Genomic DNA, 20,729 nt, shown 5'->3' with positions numbered 1-20,729 from the left:
ATCTTGTGCTCTTGCTACACTATATATTCTCTTACCAAACATGACAAGCCCTTTACGTTAACCAGTTCAACTCTGCCCTCACATCTCTTATTTCATGCTATTATACTCATGAAATTTACATGATCTAATCAAGCACATTTTCACTGTAGCCAGGCAATATTTTTACTTCTACCTGATTTCCTATCCCATTCCCCACAGAAGGTATTCCAAATCTTTTCTCCCCCTCAAACTTCCCATATCTCTCTATCCTCTCCCTCAAACTTACCTGAGACTGTCACCTTATCTCACTAACAAAGGAGAGGCATTCTCTCTGAGCTCCCTTTTCTTCTCATCTCATCCTTCACAAAAGTCTAATAATGAGGTACCTCTTCTCTTTGCCATCCATTCTACATATATCCTTGGATTCCATTTTCTATACCCCTTCAGCCAAATGGTCCCTATAATATCCCCTTTCTCATTTATCTTAGATCTCTAGTGCTACCATCTCTGCCAGCCTACAAACTGGTACACATCTCGATTTTTAAAAACTCTAGCTAGGCTTTATCATCTTTTAAGCTATTATCTGTGTCTCTCTCTATTTCTCAAATGCCTTTCTTCTTTTATTTTTCTAAAACCTCTGCGAAATAGCTTTTTCATCAAATGAAACTTCTCTCCAAAGTTATCAATTTCTTAATTGCAAAATCTTTTCTAAAATATCATCTTTCTTGAACTATCTATGGTACCTGATACACTGCTGACCACTGTCTCCTCATTGCTATCCCTTATGGGGTTTTTTCTGACACTTAGTCTCTCTTCTTGTCCACTCTCAATCTCCACTGATCCATCATGGACTCTCTTCCCTTTTTTTCTCCACAGTTTCTCATTTGGTGACCTTATCAATTCCCAAAGGTTTAATTATATCTCAAGTCAGATGATTTCCCTGATATTTATAATGAGCCATAGTGGCTCTTTATTACCTCAAGGATAAAATGTAAACTCTACTCTTTGGCTTTTCAAGTCCTTTATAGACTGTCTCTAAACTATTTTCTAACCTTATTACACATTACATACCTTCAGGGCAATCACTTATAATCCAGCCAAAATTTCTGTCTTGCTATTTCCAACATGCAATAGTTTATCTCCCATTTCTGATAGCATTGTCCTCAATGCCTACAAAGTATTCTCTCCTCACTTCCACCTCCTGGAGTTCCTGATTTTCTTCAAGACTGTTCCAGTACTACCTTCTACACAGTCTTACCCCTACCCCACTCCACCCAGTTGTTAATGCCTTTCCTCTCAAAGTTAATTTATGCAACTATTCTGTACATACCTGTAAATGTGTATATTGATTCCTCCATTAGAATATAAGTTTTCAGAGGGAAGGAGATATTCTGCTTTTCTCTTAATCCAAGCACTTAGTAGGTGCTTAACAAATGCTCATCAGTTGCCTGAATGACCAATGTTATAAGTATATACTTGTAGGGGAATCTAAAAACTACATGAGTATCTCCCTCACACCTCTATTTTGCCACTGTCATGGTGACTTCAGAAATAGAAAGAGGAAGATGCACAGAGACTAAAGGCTATTTTTGTATTTTTATCTGTTTCATGAATTGCCGTGGCCAGCAAAAAAAAAAAAGCCTTAATCACATGGTAGCCAACCTGCTGGTGATGGATGAGCCTTGCAAACTTCACTAAGATGGTCCTCAGACAGCCTGTACTCAAAGCTTTTCCACCTGGTTAGAACCTGCTGGAGCTTGAGCTCCACTGGCATATCCTTCAAGAGCCCTGGGCCATCTCTACACCAAAATGAGGCATACAAGGCATTACATGGTACAGATCTACCTAGACAAAATTATAAGTTGTTCAATGAATATAACAAACATTCAATTTAGTAAATAGTTCTGCTATTTGTCAGAAAATGTAAATAAAGTAACAAACTCATTTATCTGGCAGTGTCAGGCAATAATCGGAGAAATACATTCCACACAAGTGAATTTTCAAAAAAAAAAAACAAAACAATAAAGCCATGTTTTAAACATAAAAGTTAAGGAAAACAAAAAAAAAATCCAACCATTTTGAATTTAAAATCTCTTGAAAATTTATTGAAATTCCTCCCAAGTCTAAATACAGAATTCAAAACATGAGCGCTGTTTAATCACTCTGGGTCATCATTACAGGAACTTCATTATTACAACATACAGCAATGCCCTCCATGTCCACAAGACAATTAGGGTACATAAGACCCGAAAATGAATGTTAAGCAATCAGTTATAGCTGTTATAGTTTGTCTAGCTCTTGTAGCATTCCACCCCTGCTCCACTCCAATCTATTAATAAATTTACTCAATGACAATGTTTGCTAAAATTGATTCTGCCAATGATTATATTCCTGAAGTCTCAACTATGCATAAGGTCTCGAGACAGTATCATACAACCTTTGTAGCATCTGCTTTGGCTGATGAAAGAACTTTTGTTTTGACCTATTTCTGGATTTTCAGCTGTATAGCAGATATGAACTCTAAATATGTGAAATGCTACTGAATCTTTTAAAAAAGATTTAACTGCCAATTCTAGCCTACAAAATTTAGAGACGCACTAGTTCAATGAAATAAGAGAAAATTATATAAGCTTCCTAGCCTTCTATTGCAAATAATCTAAAACTAAAAAGTATGGGGCTGAAATAAACTTTACAGACTAACTGGAACATTAAAACAGTGATTCCATAAGAAATATAACAGGAACATATAGGTCTAAAACGATGATAACATTCACATATAATTTAAATCTCTATTCTGATACTTTTGTTCACATTTGCAGAAATATTTTTGTCCTTCTAAATGAAGTTTTTTTAAAAAAAAAATGGTTTATTCATTTACCTGATTATTTGGGGGTTTTTTTGGGGGGGACGCTGTGGGGTGGAGAAAGAATGTTGAACTTACCATAAATGTGTCCAGTGTAAATATGAGAGGTATCATAATCAAGTACTTGATCTGACATTACTACTTTAAAGTCATCAGTGAAAAGGGATGTATCTCTCTTCATTCGTAAGTTGAAATGTCTGCAAAGTGAGGGGGGAAAATTGAAATTAAGAAGATTCCAATTTCAAACAGTTACAAAAACTAGCAAAATATGGACCGAGTTATATAAATCTGCTCTTAAATCTCTGCACAAACCTATTCTTTATGCAAAAAGAAAATTATAAAATCTTACGGTGACAAAATTTTATGTGCTCTACTTAGCACTTGAATACAGGAACTTTCTGAATCATATACAACTAAACTGACTGTGCCCTACTCATAAGCAAGCCTTGCCTCCCCCAATTCACTCCAACATCACATTTGACCAAATTATCCTAGGTCAGTGATACCTGACTGAGCCAACTGACCCAATTTCTCAACCTCACCATTCTTTTCTTCCTCTTAACATTTCAGGCATAAGCTATAGTCCTTGGTCTTTCATTACTCACAGCGAAGTAGTCTAAAATTTAAATATGCATGCTCTTTAAACCTCAAGTCTGTCTGTGTGTCTCTCTTTAAACCTCAAACCTGTGTGTGTGTGTGTCTATAAAGAAGTGGTCAAAGGAGAGAAACAAACACAATTGCAAACTATTAACAACACATGAAAGGATGCTCCAAATCACTAATATCAAGAGAAATGTAAATCAAAACAACCCTGAGATCTCTTCTCATACCCAAGCACATTGGCAAATATGACAAAAGATGAAAAGACTCAATGTCAGAGGATTTGCATAGGAACAGGTATTGCTGTTAGAACTTTGACATGGCACAACAATCTCAGAAAACCATTTGGAATTAAGAAAATGAAGTGCTTAAAACGTTCATACTCTTTGATCCAGAGATTCCACTATTAACGTACCCCTAAGAGGTAACTGACCAAAAAAAATATGTTTTTTAAGGCTCCTTATAACTACAATATTTATAGCAGCAGTAGCACTTTCTATGGTAGCAAAGATCTTGAAACAAAGTAACTACCTATCACTTTGAGAATGAAACAAGTAGCTACTCAGTGATTAGAGAAGTCCTGGTACATAAATGCAAAGGACTGTCACTGTGTGATGTCAAAAAAAAAAAAAAAAAGACAAGTATGAAGAATGCAGTGAAGCAGAGGAAGACTTACATAAATTGAATACAATGAAGTAAACATAACCAGGAACTATATTCATAATGACTACTAACAACAGAAACGGAAAGTTTAACAACCATAAAATAACTGAAGCTAAATGTTGTAAAACGTGAAGAAATTTGTCTCCAATGAAAAGATGTAAGAAAACAATACTACATCCCTCCCCCATACCCTACTGTGCAGGGTTCAAGATCAACAGATACGAAAGATTACACGTAATTCAATTTCTTTCCAATGTATGATCAGTTTTGCTTGATTTTTTCTTCTCTTCTTGATTTTTCTTTATTTAAAAAATTCTTCGTGAATTTTGAAAAGATGGTTCTCTAAGAAAAGGAATGGATGTGGAGGGAAATCTAGGTGATATAAAAGCAAAAAACAGCCCTAAAATAAATTTTTAAAAAACTATAGCCCTCTGTCTAAACTCTTCCAGTGATCTCTGAAAAATATTTCACCTTTGCTCTACTTTTGTTTGTTCTATTAGTGAACCCAAAAAAACCCACTATAACCCTAGTTGCCAGATATATAATGCCAGTGATATACTTTCAGAGACAAAATGAAAGTCATAAGTTTAAAATTAAACACAATGAACCATCTAATAATCAAAACAACTAGGGAGAAAAACAGTTTAACAAGTACTTGTTTATATGCCAGAAACTAAGCTAGGTGCTAGGGATACAAAGGCATGACTGCCAAAAGTCTTTGTCCTCAACTGGCATTCTAAACAAAGAAGACACTCAGCCCAGCCCAGCCCTACATAGGTATATGCAAAATAAATATTTTAGGGTTTTGGGGATAAGATGTCTGATTGCTTTGGTGCAGGTAATCCTTCTACCAATTCAGATATGTACTTGTTCAACAACTAAAGGTCCTCGAGAACTGCCATGGGACACTGACAAATTAAATAACTTGCCAAAGATCACAATAACCAGGTTGTGTCAGAGGCATGACTTCAACCCAGTTCTTCTAATTCTTAGCCAGATCTCTCTCTACAACATTATGCTACATTCCACAAAATATATACTGGGTAATTTAGGGAAAGGGAGCAGCTGCAGAGAATCTGGAAAGGCCTCATACGGTAGGTAGAGAATGAGCTGAGCTTTGAGGGAAACTAGGGATTCTAAGTGAGGATTCTATAAGTGAAGAAGTGAGCCTCCCTAATTTATTTGCAAAGGTGCAGGACTATGAGTGTAAAATGCTGTAGATGGTATGAAACATGGTTAGTGTGTTGGTTTGCTAAACTACTCTCTTTTTTTTCTGCATTCTTTCTTAAAAGAGCTGGAAAGAAGAAACAAACATTTATTAATTACCTAAATGTCAGGCACTGTGCTGAGTGCTGGACAAATATTTTTCATTTGATCCTCAAAACAATCCTAGCAGGTTGGTGTTATTATCTTCATTTTACAGTTGAGGAAACTAAGGTAGACAGAGGCTAAGTGACTTGCGCAAGGTCACATTAAGTGTCTGAGGTTAGATGTGACCTCAGATCTTCCAGACCCCATGCCCAGTGCTCTACACATTGCACTTCTAGCTGCCTCTTGCCAGGAAGGCTCTCAGAATAGGGGAAGAGAGAATAAAAGAAGTTGATGTAAAAATGAAGGAAAACAAAATCTAACAAAAAATATACTTTTAGGCAAAATTGTTTTAAATGACTTAAGTCATTAGTAAAAGATAAAAATAAGCTTCAAAATTGCCTCTAAAAGACATATATACACGTTTTAATCAATCGTTAAGGCTCATAAAGCAGAAGACACTTTATTTGTTCTTATTCATTCACTAAACCAATTATACCAGTAAGGTAAGTATTTTTACATGCAAGGCACTGTGCAAGGTGCTAGAGAGTATAAGATAATAACAGCTAGTATTTATAACTCTTAAAGTTTAGTAAAATCTTTTATAGTAAAGATGAAAACGAAAGAGCCTTGAACTTCAGGAAGCTTACATTCTATTGAAACATTTATTGTCCGCTAAGTACAATGCAATCATTGCCCTAGACCTTGACCTCAAAGAATATTACATTCTTTAAAGACTGCAAGTTATATTAATTTAGAATTTTGCTTTATATTGTTAAAATCAATTATCTGAAATAAAAAGGAAACTAAGAACAAAGTTACTGAGCCATCTATGATTTAATCTGCAAAGTTAGCATTTGCATATCTAACCAGGTCACCTGACTCCTCAGAGGTCAGAGACAAGGAGCTACTCACAGAGACGGTTTTAATAATAAAAAAAAAATTGGAAAAAATGACAGAAATTTATTTTGAACATAACTCAACTGGACAAGTCAGGTTACCTAACTAGTTAGCTTCTCCCAGACTTTCTTAATTTTATGCCAGACTGCCTTTCCACCAGGTGGTACCTTTTATAACCAAAAAGGGTACTGGGAAAAAGGAACTTGTGGTCAGTGGTTAGCAGTCACCCCTCATCTTCCTTAGGAAAGTTCATGTCTATACTAAGACTGGAAAGAGTAACTTACCCTCCAGGTAACCTTACTCCAGCTGCCACAAAGGGAGGCTTAAGACTAGTCAACCTTACTTTCTGCCAGGAAGGGAAACCTTGGATTTTTAAAAGAATAATCCTACAATTATTTCATTATATCTTGTTCTAAATTATCTGCTACTAGATGATAGTCTTCTCAATCTATTCACTAAATTTATAGGTAACCTAGACTAAAGAGACTGTTAGTCTGGCTTATCTTAGGGCTAGTTGTTCCTAAAGAAGCTCTTCCTAAAGCTTCATCCTATAAACAAAACTAAAAGTAAATTAATCAAAAAACAGCTGACTTCTTTTTCAATATAAGTGGCTAGATAGCACAGTGGATAGAATACTAGGCCTGCAGTCAGGAATTCTCATCTTCCTGAGTTCAAATCTAGCCTCAGACACTTACAAGCTGTGTGACCCTGGGCAAGTCACTTAAGCCTGTTTACCTCAGTTTCCTCATCTATAAAATGAACTGGACCAGGAAATGGCAAAGTACCCCAGTGTCTTTGCCAAGAAATCCCCAAATGGGGTCATGAAGAGTTGGACACAACTGAAATGACTAAACAACAACATGCTTTACATATTTGCCTGTAATTATATTAAGAACTAGTGAAATCTCCTATGTCTATATTTTTAACATAAAAAACTACAACTTTGTTCTAAGGGGAAAAAAACTTCTTACCATTTAACCTAGTTCTAGCTATGTTGCTAAGAAGTACTGAATGTCAAAAGGGAATGGTCATATGGACATTGAAAATTATCTACTTCATTCTCTAATTTTACAGTTAGGAAAAAAAAATGAAATACAAAAAGGTGTGACTAACCCAAATGGAAAAAGAAGTCCAAAACGCCAATGAGGAGAAGAATGCCTTAAAAAGCAGAACTGGCCAAAAGGAAAAAGAGGTCGAAAAGCTCATTGAAGAAAATAATTTCTTAAAAATTAGAATGGAACAAACAGAAGCTAAAGATTCTATGAGCACTCAAGAAATTACAAAACAATACCAAAGAATGAAAAAATAGAAGTCAACATGAAATATCTCACTGGAAAAACAACTAACCTGGAAAATAGATCCAGGAGAGAAAATTTAAAAATTATTGGACCACATAAAAGCCATGATCAAAAAAAGGGTGTAGACATCATCTTTCAAGAAATTATCAAGGAAAACTGCCCTGATATTCTAGAAGCAGAAGGGAAAACAGAATCTGAAAGAATCCACAGATCATTTCCTGGGATTCCAAAAGGAAAACTCCTAGGAATATTATAGCCCAATTCCAGCATTCCCAGGTAAAGGAGAAAATATTGCAAAAAAGCCAGAAAGAAATAAGTATTGTGGAAACATAATCAGGATAACACAAGATTTAGCAGCCCCTACATTAAGGGATCAAAGGACCTAGAATATGATACTCCAGAGATCAAAACTGAACATAATACCTCAAGGGAAAAAAGGGTCATTCAATGAAATAGAAGACTTTCAAGCATTCTTGATGAAAAGGTAAATAGGAAAGAAAAATCATAAGGGACTTATTAAAGTTGAACTGTTTATATTACTACATGGAAAGATGATATTTGTAACTCATGAGACCTTTCTCAGTATTAGGGTAGCTGGAGGGGGTATATATGTATGTGTATGTGTGTGTGTGTGTATTTATGTATGTATGTATATAGACAGAGGGCACAGGGTGAGTTGAATAGGAAAGGATGATATCTAAAAAAATAAAATTAAAGGGTGAGAGAGCAATGTACTGAGAAGAGAAAGGGAGATGTAGAAGGGAGTAAATTATCTCACATAAAGGAGACAAGAAAAAGCCTTTACATTGGAGGAAAGAAGTGAGAGGGAATGAGTAAACCTTACTCCCATCAGATTTGGCTGAAGGAGGGAATAACATACACACTCAATTGGGTATGGAAATCTATCTTACCCTACAGGAAAGTAGGGGGAAAGGGATTGGAGGGGGAGAATAAAAAAAAGGGGGCAAACGGAAGGAGGGGGTAATCAGAATCAAACACTTTTGAGGTGTTCTGCAGGTCAAAGGATAGAACAGAATAAATGGAAGGCACGATAGGATGAAGGGAAATATAGTTAGTCTTTCACAACATGACTGTTTTGCATGATTATACACGTATAACTTAAATCAAATTGCTTGCCTTCTCAATGAGGGTAGGTGGGGAGGGAGGAAAGGAGTGAATGTAGAACTGAAGAAGTTTTAAAAATGAATGTTAATAATTGTTTTTACATGCAACTGGGAAATAAGATACACAGGCAATGGGGTATAGAAATCTATCTTGCCCTACAATAGAAGAAAAGGGGATAAGGGGAGGGGGGAATGATAGAAGGGAGGGCAGATTGGGAGAAGGGGTAACCAGAATTCATGCTGTCTTGGGGCAGGGGAAGGAGAGAGATGGGGGGAAAATTTGGAACTCAAAATCTTGTGGAAGTGAATACTGAAAACTAAAAATTAATTAATTAAAAAAAAAGAAATGAGTAAAACCAGAAAAACAATTTATGTAATACAACAATGTAAAGGAATCAGCTTGGAAAGACTTAAAAATTCTGACTGACACAAAACCAAGCATGATTCCACAGCACAGCTGATGCACATACTACCTGATAGAGCCATCAAGCATTTATAAGTTCCTACTACATGTCAAGCACTATGCTAAGGGCTGGGAACCAATTATATTGCAAGGTAGTCCATCAACCCACTTATAGCTTCAAATATATCTCTACCCAATCAAGACGCTATGGTCAGTTATTTTCAAAAATGCTTTAAACAGACTAAAATCCCATACTCTCTTGTCCCTAGAAGTAACCAAGCAGAGGATAGATGACCTTGGTCAAAATAAAGTGGAAATTTTTACAATGGGTATGAAGATTGGCCTATAGGATTTCTAGGGTCTTTCCCATTAATATATTGCATGATTTCACTAAACAGAAATTTCTCCAAGTTATTTTTGCTATTAGTGCTAACTAAACATAAAGCTGGCCTTTGTGAACCCAGAATAAAAATAATTCCCTACAGCAGGGCTACAGAGCCTTATAAAAGTCTGTTCTCTATACAAACAGTTCCAGGTTTACGTAAATTCGCATTACACAAATCTGAGTTTATATAAAGAATTTTGAAAGAAATCCACATTCCAAAAAACAAAACAACCCCCCCCTAAACAAACTCATGTGAACTTTACTGTACAGTACTGTATTCTTTCTTGCCACTCCTGTCTCTGAGGTCCTCACTCTGCAGGTTCCCACTCACCCCTATCAAAAAAAAAAAAAAAATCCTCCAAGTGAAAGCAGAAGAGACTTGCTGCCTCCTACAGCCTGATTTCCACCTGATGGGGGCTTGGTTTGACACCTCTGAGGAGACCTTTCCCCAGTATCTATGCTCAGATATTGCAACTCAGGTACCTCAAGTCTGTCCCTGGTCCCAAGACCCTGCTTGTAAGCCCTTCCTCTCCTGTCTGTGTGTTTGGTGGTACCTCTCCATGTGTCTGCAACCTTCTTCCTCTCAGTTTTGGCTAGGCTCCCACATGGCTCATTCCAGCCCTGTGTGGTCCTCCTGCTCTCCCTTCTCTGTCCCACCCTGGCCATGGGCTCCTTCCTACCTTTCTCTCTCCTTTCCATACATCCAGGCAAATTTTCATTATGTAAAATCTGCTTTTCATAGAGATCTTTAGAATGGTCCACTAACATAAAGTGAGAACTGTCTGTACTTAAAAATCATTCTCTCTCTACCTTTGACAGGACAATCAGGATTAAGAAGAAACAACGGACAATTTAAAACAAATAAAACTATGCTATACATCCCTTCATACCATAAATTACTACTACATAAATTATATACTATATAAGTTAAATTCAATAAAAGAAAGGATTTAAAGGTTGATAGAAAGGTAGAAAATGTGATTCCAGGCAAAATGTAAAATGACCAAGTAGGCACTGTCTCCCACTGGGCCCCAGCTCTTTGTCATTAGCTGTTTATAATGTATCAGTTAAAACTAAATACATCCATCTCTATTCCTTGAAGTCTAGTTTTCCCCAATTAATATTTTTTTCTTTTCTTTTTTTTTTTTTTGGAGGGGAGAAGGCAGGACAATTGGGGTTAAGTGACTTGCCCAAGGTCATACAGCTAGCGTGTCAAGTGTCTGAGGTCGTATTTGAACTCAGGTCCTCCTGACTTCAGGGCCAGTGTTCTACTTGCTGCACCACCTAACTGCCCCTTCCCCAACTAATAGTTTCCTCTGCTACCCACTAAAGCAGGTACCACTCATCCAATTTATCTCAACTCATCAGATGAAGTATAAAAGTTGGGAAACTCTGCCCCAACGCAGGTTCCAAGTCATTGTTCCACCATCTCAACAATTTCTCTCTTTTCTCAAGTTCATACCACCAGTTTATCCAACTGCTTTTACAACCTCAGCCCTGCAGTCTACTGATCTCCAAGGACACTGTCCCACCTTCCTCAAGGACTATGACATCTGATTCACAGACCTCCTCTCCATTTTCATTCCATAGCATTAATGAGATTTCAACATCCATGTTTATGCCAGTACCCTGGATTTCATAGTTCTTTGAAGAACTCCTCAAATTTGACCTCCATCTCCATTCTACTTCAGCTATGAAGTAGAATGAAGTAGTATGAATGAATCAAAAAATAAATATTTTATGAAACAGCTACTGAAACTCACCAAGTGAAGATCAAATTAGTTAACAAATTTTTAACTTTGCAAACCTTAAAGTATTGTATATTTGCTATTGCTACTGTCACTAATCACTAAGAATAAAAAACAAAATCAAGACAATCTTTGCAGCCCAAGAGTTTTCATCGTACTGGAGGAATTAAACACATACAGATAAGTAAACATAAAACACAAAAAATAAATACAAACTGAGAAGCAAGGTGGGAGGGGAAAGGAAGACTATTAACCGGGATGAATTATCACGGATAGGTCTAGTTCTAGATTTAAATCTAGAAGTAATCTTAAAGCACATCTAGTCCAACTCTATCATTCTGCAGATGAAGACACTGAGACCCGGGGAAGACTTGCCCAAGGTAAATACTGATATTAAGTGTTAGAGGCAAAATGCAAACCCAGGTCTTTCAACTCTGGAGCCAGTGTTCTTTCTACAGTACCATGCCACCTACTTTAGGGAAAAGGTTTCTTGAAGCCTTCAAGAGAATTAGTAGCTCCAAGAGGCAAAGGAGAGAAAAGAGAACATTTTAAGTATAAGGAACAGCCTATGCAAAGGCATAGGGACAAAAGAGAATATCATGCACGAAGAACAGCGAATGGACCAATCTGATTAGAATACAGAGTATGTGATCATCCAGAAATCTGGCTAAGGTTAGATAGTAAGAGGCTTTAATTTAAATGTCAGAGGAGTCTATATTTTAATCTTAGAGGCAATCATTATACAATGGATCTTCTTGAGTAGGGGAGTAACACAGACCTACACTTTAGAAGTATATATAACTATTTTCCAGTCAGTTTCCTGTTTCAAAGTCATGTTTTTCGATGAAGCACTCCCTTGGGGACAAGATAATAAGAACATAGGATCATAGATCTAAAGCTAGAAGGGACCTCGGAGGCCATCTAGTCCAACTCCTTCATATTACAAATGAGTAAACTGAGGCCCTAGGCAGCTGTAATCTACCCGAGGTTAAATAGAAAACAAGCACCAGATGCTTCCCAAGAAATTTTTACTTTTTTGTTTATATCTCAAGTGCTTAACACATAGAAAGCACTTCATGTTTCCATTCAGAAATAAGTTGTCTTCAAAAAGTTGGTCTTATATACTTTGAATTGTATCACTAGAAACCATTCCAACCCCAAATCCTTGAACTTTGGAATTTTCTTGAACACAATCACCTATTGCTTTCACCTCTCTTACTCCTAGTGAATCTGTTCTTTAGTCTGATTAAGACCTGCTTTTAGCTCCACTTGCCTTAATAATGTTCAATCTCAACTCTAGCCCAATCAGCAACATTCTAATACCCTTAAGCATCCCTAATTTTCTTTTTCCTCTTGTTTATTCATCTGCACCTCACCAAGTAACAGAATATAACAACAATTTGGCTAGCAGCTGCTGTTGAGGTATAAGACCCAACAAGACTAGCAACAAGAGCTGCCAGCACAGGTTCTTTGATCTGCTTTTGTAAGGAAAGCAACTGTAAGGGGTTATCAGTATCACTTTAATCAAACATACAAACATACATTATACAAACAGAGCAAATAACACAATTCAAGCCATCTATAGCGATACATAGTTACCAGCAAAGAGGCACCAACATCTGGGTTTTTCCAAAGCACCACCCCGCACCGAGCACCTCTTAACAACTGCTGCCCAGAGTCTCCACATCAACTCATCCAGTGAGTGAGGGCCCCAAAGGGAAAACGCCAGCCTCTGAGTTTATATACCCTGAAGGGTCAAAGGGCATCACAACATGTGACTCAAACCCACATGACCTAAAAGATTCTGGCGTCACAAACATAGGACTCAAGCCCATGTATATCAAAAACTCCCAATTTAATCAAAGAAACACAGGCTAGACTCAAAGGCACTTGATTACCTAAGTACTTCAAAAGAGGAAACTAAAAAGGTCCCACCTTAATAACCAATACACAGAACCCTAATATCTGTCTTCTCTTTTAGAAAGTCATAGAACCACTCTGAACCCACTACATGTGCATTATCATTATCCTCACAAATACTGAGAAATCTTTATTATCTCTAGTTCACCCCTATTACATTCTCCAAAGTAATTAATTCAAACCTTCTCCACTCCTCAGGTTTTTAATGCTACCTTCTCACTCTGCAATTCAACAACACAATTCATTATTTATATAGATGCCCTGCCCATGTGAGCTCCTTTTCCTTTCTTCCTTTTCATCTCAACATTTCTCCCAATCTTTAACCATCTCTTTCTCTTTATGTCCTGTCTCTGAAGAAATATTTTCCTTATTTCTAATACTTAACACTTCATTAGTACCCTAGGCACCTCTTACTGGAGGGCAAAGTTATGAACTGCTCAACCTCCATTTAAGGAGGGGACACAGGAGAGCCACCTCCTCATTTCCTAGCCAGCTGCATTCATTATTAAATTCTTTGACTTCTTTACAATGTCCTTGCACCCTGGTACCTTCCCCACCTTCTCCCTCTCCTGCTTTTCAGCTTTCTTTTGAGTGTCGGCTTCTTATAAGAGTGTAAACTATCTGAGGGCATTTCCCCAGTTGATTAGCACAGGACCTAGCACCTAACAGGCACTTAATAATTGTTTACTATTAGCAATACTATTTATGCTCTCAATTCCAATTCTACTCACATCTTCCTCTAGGAACGTTCTTCATCAATTTTTCCCTCTCTTCTATCTTCTATCTCTCTGTTGACTGGCTCTCTTCTGTTATAACCATGACTGAGTCTCCGTAACTTGATTTTAAAAAAAAAAATTTCTTACCATATTATTGTGCTCATTTCCTTTAGTATCAATCTCAACCAACCTTCTTAAAAACATAAATCTTCATTCCACCCACTCTACTAAAGCTATACTAGGAAAAGGAAGACAGTAGACAAATTCAGTGGCCTTTTTCATTCGCCTCAGAACTTTCAACTGCAATTAGCATTTAATCACACATTGCTTCTGGAGATTTGCACCTATACTGGCCTAATTCTACTCCTCCTATCTCGCTTTGTCTCTCTCACTGGTTGCTCTTCCTCTTTCCAAGTCCTAGAAGCTAACATTCCCCTTCCAGAATTCTGTTGTTAACCCTTTTTTTCCTTAGCTAATTTCATCCAATATCATGGCTTTGGTGATCCCCTTTATACAAATGAATTTCAAATTTATTTCTCTAGTCCTTCCCTTAAATCAACTTCCTCATTTTATAGATAAGGACACTGAGGCTCAGAGAAATGATGTGCTCGCAAGTCACACAGAAATTAAGGAGCTGAAGTGCTATGTCCCTTCTCTTAATTGATTAGCTTTCCAAAGTCTCTATTTCTCAGTCTGATATGGAAGACCTTCCAAGATATGGCTCCAACCTACCCCATCAGATTTATTTCTTACCATCCCCCTTTACACACCCTGTGCATACTCCTTATTATATCAGATTCAAACCCCTCTGAGTTTTAATTGCTTTCATAATCTAGACTCATTCTAATTCTCCAAACATATTTCTCACTACCTTCAAATACAAATTCTCTTATCTACTGAGGCAGATTGTCTTAATATTCCTAATATTTGCAAAGATGCTACTATTAATTTCTTCCTTTGATTTTTGTTTATTCTGTTCCCATTTCTTAAATTTTCCTCATCTCTCATTTATCAGTATACATAAGTCCTAGCTTTGTTCAATATCTAGGTCAAATTTCTATCTTCTTTTGGTAGAGTTTTCTAATTAACTCCTTCTCCAAAGGACTTTTATACTTATAGACAGGACCACATGGTAATACCCAGTTGTTCACTAATTACTGTTTTCATAATACTAGTCTTGTTGCAGCTCAACATTGCCTTGAGGGCAGGGATTGTATCTCACACAGGATATCCTGCACTTAAAAATGAGTCATATTCCAAAATTCATTTGTAAATCAATTGTTTAGAATTCAAAACACAGTTTTCCCACAGAAAAGTGTTATAAACAGTGGTTAGTTGCCCAGTTTAGGTTACAAAGGGCTAATAATCCAAAATGTAGCTCAAGTGTGAAACTGAATAACTGAATATCTGGTAACAACTACACCAACTTACCATAACACTTTTTTTACCAAGCACACAGCATGTACAGATACGCATGGACAGAAATGAGAACTGAAGGATGACTGTAGCTACATTCTGCTTAATTATCTATTTAAAGTGTTAGAACTGATATTAAAGCTTATTAAGTTTTGGTCTCATAAGAGTCCAGTCTGGGCTATAAAGTTCAGGCAAGTGGCTCAACATTCAATAGCTGCTCTTCTCCTGACAAAAGGAGAAGGGAAAGAGAGCTGCCTTGAGCTCTCTGCTCAGTCACAGAATCACAGGATCTCAAGCTAAAAGGAATCTGAGTTATCATCAAATCCGACCTTCATTTAAAAAGTGAGAAAAGTTAGGCTCAGAGGAACTAAATGATATGCCCATGCTCGCACAGACAGTAACTACCAGAACTTGGGTCAGGCATAAATGAAATTCCTTTTCTGATATCCAAGCTATACTAACATGAACATATACAAAAAAAGAAATGTTATTATTGGCCCCAAGCAAATCAGCCTGACTACTTTCAAAGTTTAGCTTTTAAAACCCTTTACAACCTGGCCCCAACCTATCTTTTTAGCCTCATTAGACATACTTCTTCCTTCTGTACATTTTGATCCAGCAAAACTGACTTTCTCCTCATACATGATACTCCATCTCCCATCACTGTGCCTTCTAGCTGTCCCCTCATACCTGGAACACAACTTCTACTCACCTCCCCCTCATAGAAATCCTGTCTTCTCTCACAATACAACTCAAGCACCACTTATAGATGAGGCCTTTGCTGATGTCTCCAGTTACTAGTTGTATTGGTAATTAAGGTGGGACTTTCTTACTGTTTTACAATGCTAAATTAATTCTTTGTCTTACTAGGTCCAAAGCTCCAGGCACACATCCTTTTGCTAAGTGTAAAGCCCCAGGCTCACACCCTTTTGCTGATTAGGTATGAACCCTTTGAGCTCTGAACCGGGTATAAAAACTCAAAAGTTAACATTCTGTCTAGGGCTCTCACTCATGGAGGAGTGTTGATGTGGGGACTCTGGGCAGCCATTGTTAAGAGCCCCCCCAGCTTTGAAGAAATCCAGATGTTTTGTTTGGGGGCTCTCAGTCACTGGAAGAGTGGAGTGTGACTCCGGGCAAGCTATTGTTAAGAGCTCCCCGGGCTCATGAACCCAGATGTTGATGGCTTTCCTGCTAACTATGAATTGTGATTTGGTCTATTTGTATTGTGTATGCTTGTAATTTGTTTGTATTTGCTGTGAAGTTCAGGGTGCTGGCTTTTCCTCCTGAACTGAGTTATATTTGTATGTTGGATTAAAGTAAGACTGTTAACCCCTTAACTTCCTTAGTAAAGCAGATCAAAAGAACTTGTGCTGGCAGCTTTTCTTGCTACTCTTGCTGGGTCTTACACCTCAACAGCAGCTGCTAGCCGAATTGTTGCTAGACTAGTTTTTTCCCACCCAAAAGACATTTATTTATTTGTATTTCTTCTACTTATTTTGAATAAACTTTTATACGTAGGGATTATTTAAATCATTGTGTTTGTATTCCCAACACCTAGAACTATGCCTGGCATTCTTTAGAGAAAATACAATAAACCTGTAATAAAAAAGAAAATATGAACAGAATATACATATGGAAATTGAGACTGAATAATATCATGACAACTTATGAAAGGGTCAAAGAAGAAAACAACAAAATATATGTTAAAGTAAATAATAACTATAAGAAAATATACCTCTACCCCAAATAAATGGGTATTTGCCTGTCAAGACACATACATTAAATACAAATTTAAAAATTAAATACAAATAAAGGAAAATATATAATTAGTGAGTCAACATTCATAGCTGTGTTATGTCAATATAATAAAAATATTACCCAAACTGATTTACAGATTTCATGAAAATCTTCAATGGATTACTAAACAAAATTGTAGGAAATAACCAAAAAATTCATTTGGAAGAACAAAAAGGTCTAGAGTCTCAAGGTAAATAAAAGAACAAAAAAGTTTTAATAATATCTACCATTTATGTGGCTCCTTAAGTTTTGCAAAGTGTTGCAAAGTGTTACATATATGTTACATCATTTTATCCTCAATAACTCTGGAAGGTACATGCTATTATTATTCCCATTTCAAAGATGAGAAAACTGAGACAGGTTAAATAACTTGCCCAAGGTCACACTGTTACTAAGTATTTGAGCCTAGATTTGGACTTCTGACTCCAGGTTCAGCACTCCTCCCTTGCACCACTTAGCTGCCTGCCTCCCCTGAGTTTCCTAGAGACTAGATCTCAAATTATCATATAAAGCAATAATTATAAAAATTATGTGGCAGCACTTTTAAAATATTAAAGTAGATCAACAAACAGACTAGATAAATAGGACACAAAGGCAATAGAACACAGTAGCCTTGTATTCAAAAAATACAAATCAATGGAGGATTTTTAAATGGAAATAAAGAATAGTCAATTAAGATCAGAATGCAGACAAAGGACCACACTAAGAATCTGGGACAGAGGGATAACAGAAATATTTTCAACGTGATAATGAAATCATGAAGATGTTTTTTTAATAGAGATTAATCCAAAAGTGGTATACAAAACAGACGATTGAGACAAGACTAAAGGTAAACAAACTATTGGGATGATACTGCAATAATTTAGGCTTGAGGTGACGGCCTGAAACCTGGAGGCACCTAGTTAATAGGAAGGGATGAACATTTCAAAGAAAGAACAGACATGATTTTGCAAATGACTAGCTTGAGGGAGGAGACAAAATGAGAAGAAAGAATTCAAAAATGACTCCAAAACTTTATCCTGAAATAGCTGTGAGAATAATGGACAAATTCAGTCTCCTAAAATTCTAGCTCTGAGGTAGTGAGAAATGTAATGCAGGTGGGTGCTCAACTTCCTCATCTACTTTAAAAAGCAACAACTCAAGTTCCTCATCTGTAAAAAGAAACTGAATACCTTGCCAAGGACACATTACTAGTAGTATCAGAAGTGGCACTAGAAGTGATATCTTTTGATTCTTGCTTTCATGGTATTTTATTTAAGCATCAATTACATGAATATACAGATATAAAGCATATATAGGTATCAGCATATACATACATATAGGAATATGGGTATAAAAAGGTGTGAAAAACTACCCAAAATAATTTCCTTTAAATAGGAAATTCTTGTAAGTCATAATAACATTTAACTTCAGATATTTTAAAATTTTATTATATCCGTACTAACATGACATGGACAATGCATTTACTAAAGAGGCAAACTTAAAAATGTATCAGCCAAATTTTCAAATACTACCCACTTCTTCTGTAGAGAAAAAAATCAAGGGACAAAATTTGGCTTTTATATTCTGGTTATATAAAATAAACTTCTAATGAAACAAACAACAGAAAGAAAGACATGATGAAAAATTACAAATAAAAAGCACAGCCCCAAAGAAGAAAAAAGAAAACACTTTCCCTCAGTTCCTCTACAAAAGTAATGGGTCCAAAGTTGTGAAACAATGCATTTATTTTCAAATTTATTTCAATGTAATGACCAGTTTGGCTGATTTTTTTTTCTATTCTATTTTATTCCTTTTAAAAAGAAGTTTTAGTTATATGAGATAGCTCTCTGAGAAAGGTAAGAATACAGTGTAAATTTAATTGATAAAAATTTATTTTTAAAAAAATCACTCACCTTCCATGAGCGTGGAAATCCAGGCGTAAAAACTGGTCTTCATGTGAGACGGCTCTTTTGGCACGCTGGTGTTTTTGGTGTAATGAATCCACATTATAAGATAATCCTTCATAATGTCTAATGTGTTTATTTAATGGATTTCCATACTGACCTGCAAAATGAGAAAACACTGATCAAATACTTGAGCACTTATAAAAACTCTCTAATATTTCAGTTTTTAATTTTCATTTTTTCATATATTATAAGAAGGGGTCAGAGTCTGGAAAATTTGAGAATTCTAGGCTAAAGAAGTGGATCCAGAAGACATGGACCAGCAGCTATTGGTCTGATATCACAAAAGTCTTTAAGGATATTATGCTAAGGAATGCTCTCTCTCTCTCATATGCATGTATGTATGCATATATGTCTCTGTATGTATAAATAATCTCAGCTGTTAGGGTGGAAATGCTAGTAGCTCACTGTACAAGCTTGAGGACATCAATTACCCACTATTGTTTCCCACTATATAAAGAGGGAACTGGACTAAATGATGTGCATGGTTTCTTCCATCTCTAAAATTCTATAATAAGTTTTATTCATCTCAGGGTAAAAACAAAGGAAAAGTGTAAAGCAGTTTCTTTTGTGAACTACTCAACACACACTCTCTCCCACACACACCCCCTTTAAAAAGGTATTTAGGGTGCTAAAAGGTGATTCAATAAATCTATTGAGATTAGGGGAGCAACAAAAAATAATCTCTAGAATTTAACAAGATATTGTAGACTAAACAGTTGAAAACTCCCTGAAGAAAGGAACCAATTTATAAATAATGATAAAGTGTTAGAGCTCGAAATTCTCTGAGATCCAATCCAATGCCTTCATTTTATTGATAAGGAAACTGAGGTCTAGAGAAATATCTAAGTCTCAGACAGCAGCAGAGCCAAGACTCTTGATTTCCAGGCCAGTATTCTTTTTATTGCACCTGGATACTTCTCTAACTAAAAAATAAGGTCAAACTGCATTAAAATTGTTTAATAGCATACAATTTGACTTATAAAGTTATCTATGTTTCCTAGTAAGTCATATATGTCAGCTTCCCTTAAACCTTGCTGTAATATCAGAATTAAACTTAAGAACTGCAAGAAACAATTCAAAAGATGAGATTAAAGACAAACTGAAATGTGTTTTTCAACGAAGCCACCAGCTCCCACAAACAGAAGCAATTTAAGTTCAAAGAAGAAAAAATGGGAGAAAAGCAACAGTTCCTTCAAAAATGCATTCCATTCTACTCTATTCCGTTTTTTAAAAAAATGTTTTAAAGTGTTTTTTCTACTGTTCTCTCCCTCCAATCTTCCATGAGGCAGAATGATTATAATTCCCCCAAGAGATATTGTTCTCAAGTTAAATAAAACTTTCCAACAGCAGCTATAATATTATACCATGTTAACTCCTTTCTCCATCTTATTCCCTCATATTATTTCTAAGATGCAAAGTTCCATATATTGAACTTTCATTTGAAGAATAACAATTTTCAATTTGAAAATGCTATGGTTTGTAACCCTGCTTTACTTTAAGGATTCTCGACTCTTATCTCGGTATCTATGAAGCTTGAACAGAATTCATAACTTATGAAGTTAACTATACAAAATAGCCTAACATTTTAAAAAGCAGTATTTCAATAAAGGACACCTATCCAAGCACTCATTTCCCTTCCAAAACTACCCTATGTGTGTGT

General features: G+C 36.1%; 1 protein-coding gene across 1 annotated transcript in view; it reads right to left on the bottom strand.

Annotated features, from left to right (window-relative positions):
• ADAM10 (ADAM metallopeptidase domain 10) overlaps window positions 1-20,729 on the bottom strand; it is a 171,114-nt gene that overhangs the window by 88,972 nt on the left and 61,413 nt on the right. Inside the window, exons 2-3 of the mRNA XM_036735307.1 lie at window positions 19,016-19,166; window positions 2,921-3,039 (exon numbers count right to left, since the gene is read on the bottom strand). Coding sequence (XP_036591202.1) covers window positions 2,921-3,039; window positions 19,016-19,166 — 270 coding nt within the window. The remainder of the gene's footprint in view (window positions 1-2,920; window positions 3,040-19,015; window positions 19,167-20,729) is intronic.

The sequence above is a fragment of the Trichosurus vulpecula genome, chromosome 8, assembly GCF_011100635.1.
Source record: "Trichosurus vulpecula isolate mTriVul1 chromosome 8, mTriVul1.pri, whole genome shotgun sequence".
NCBI classification, from domain to species: domain Eukaryota; kingdom Metazoa; phylum Chordata; class Mammalia; order Diprotodontia; family Phalangeridae; genus Trichosurus; species Trichosurus vulpecula.
This window is presented reverse-complemented; position numbering and strand designations above follow the sequence as displayed.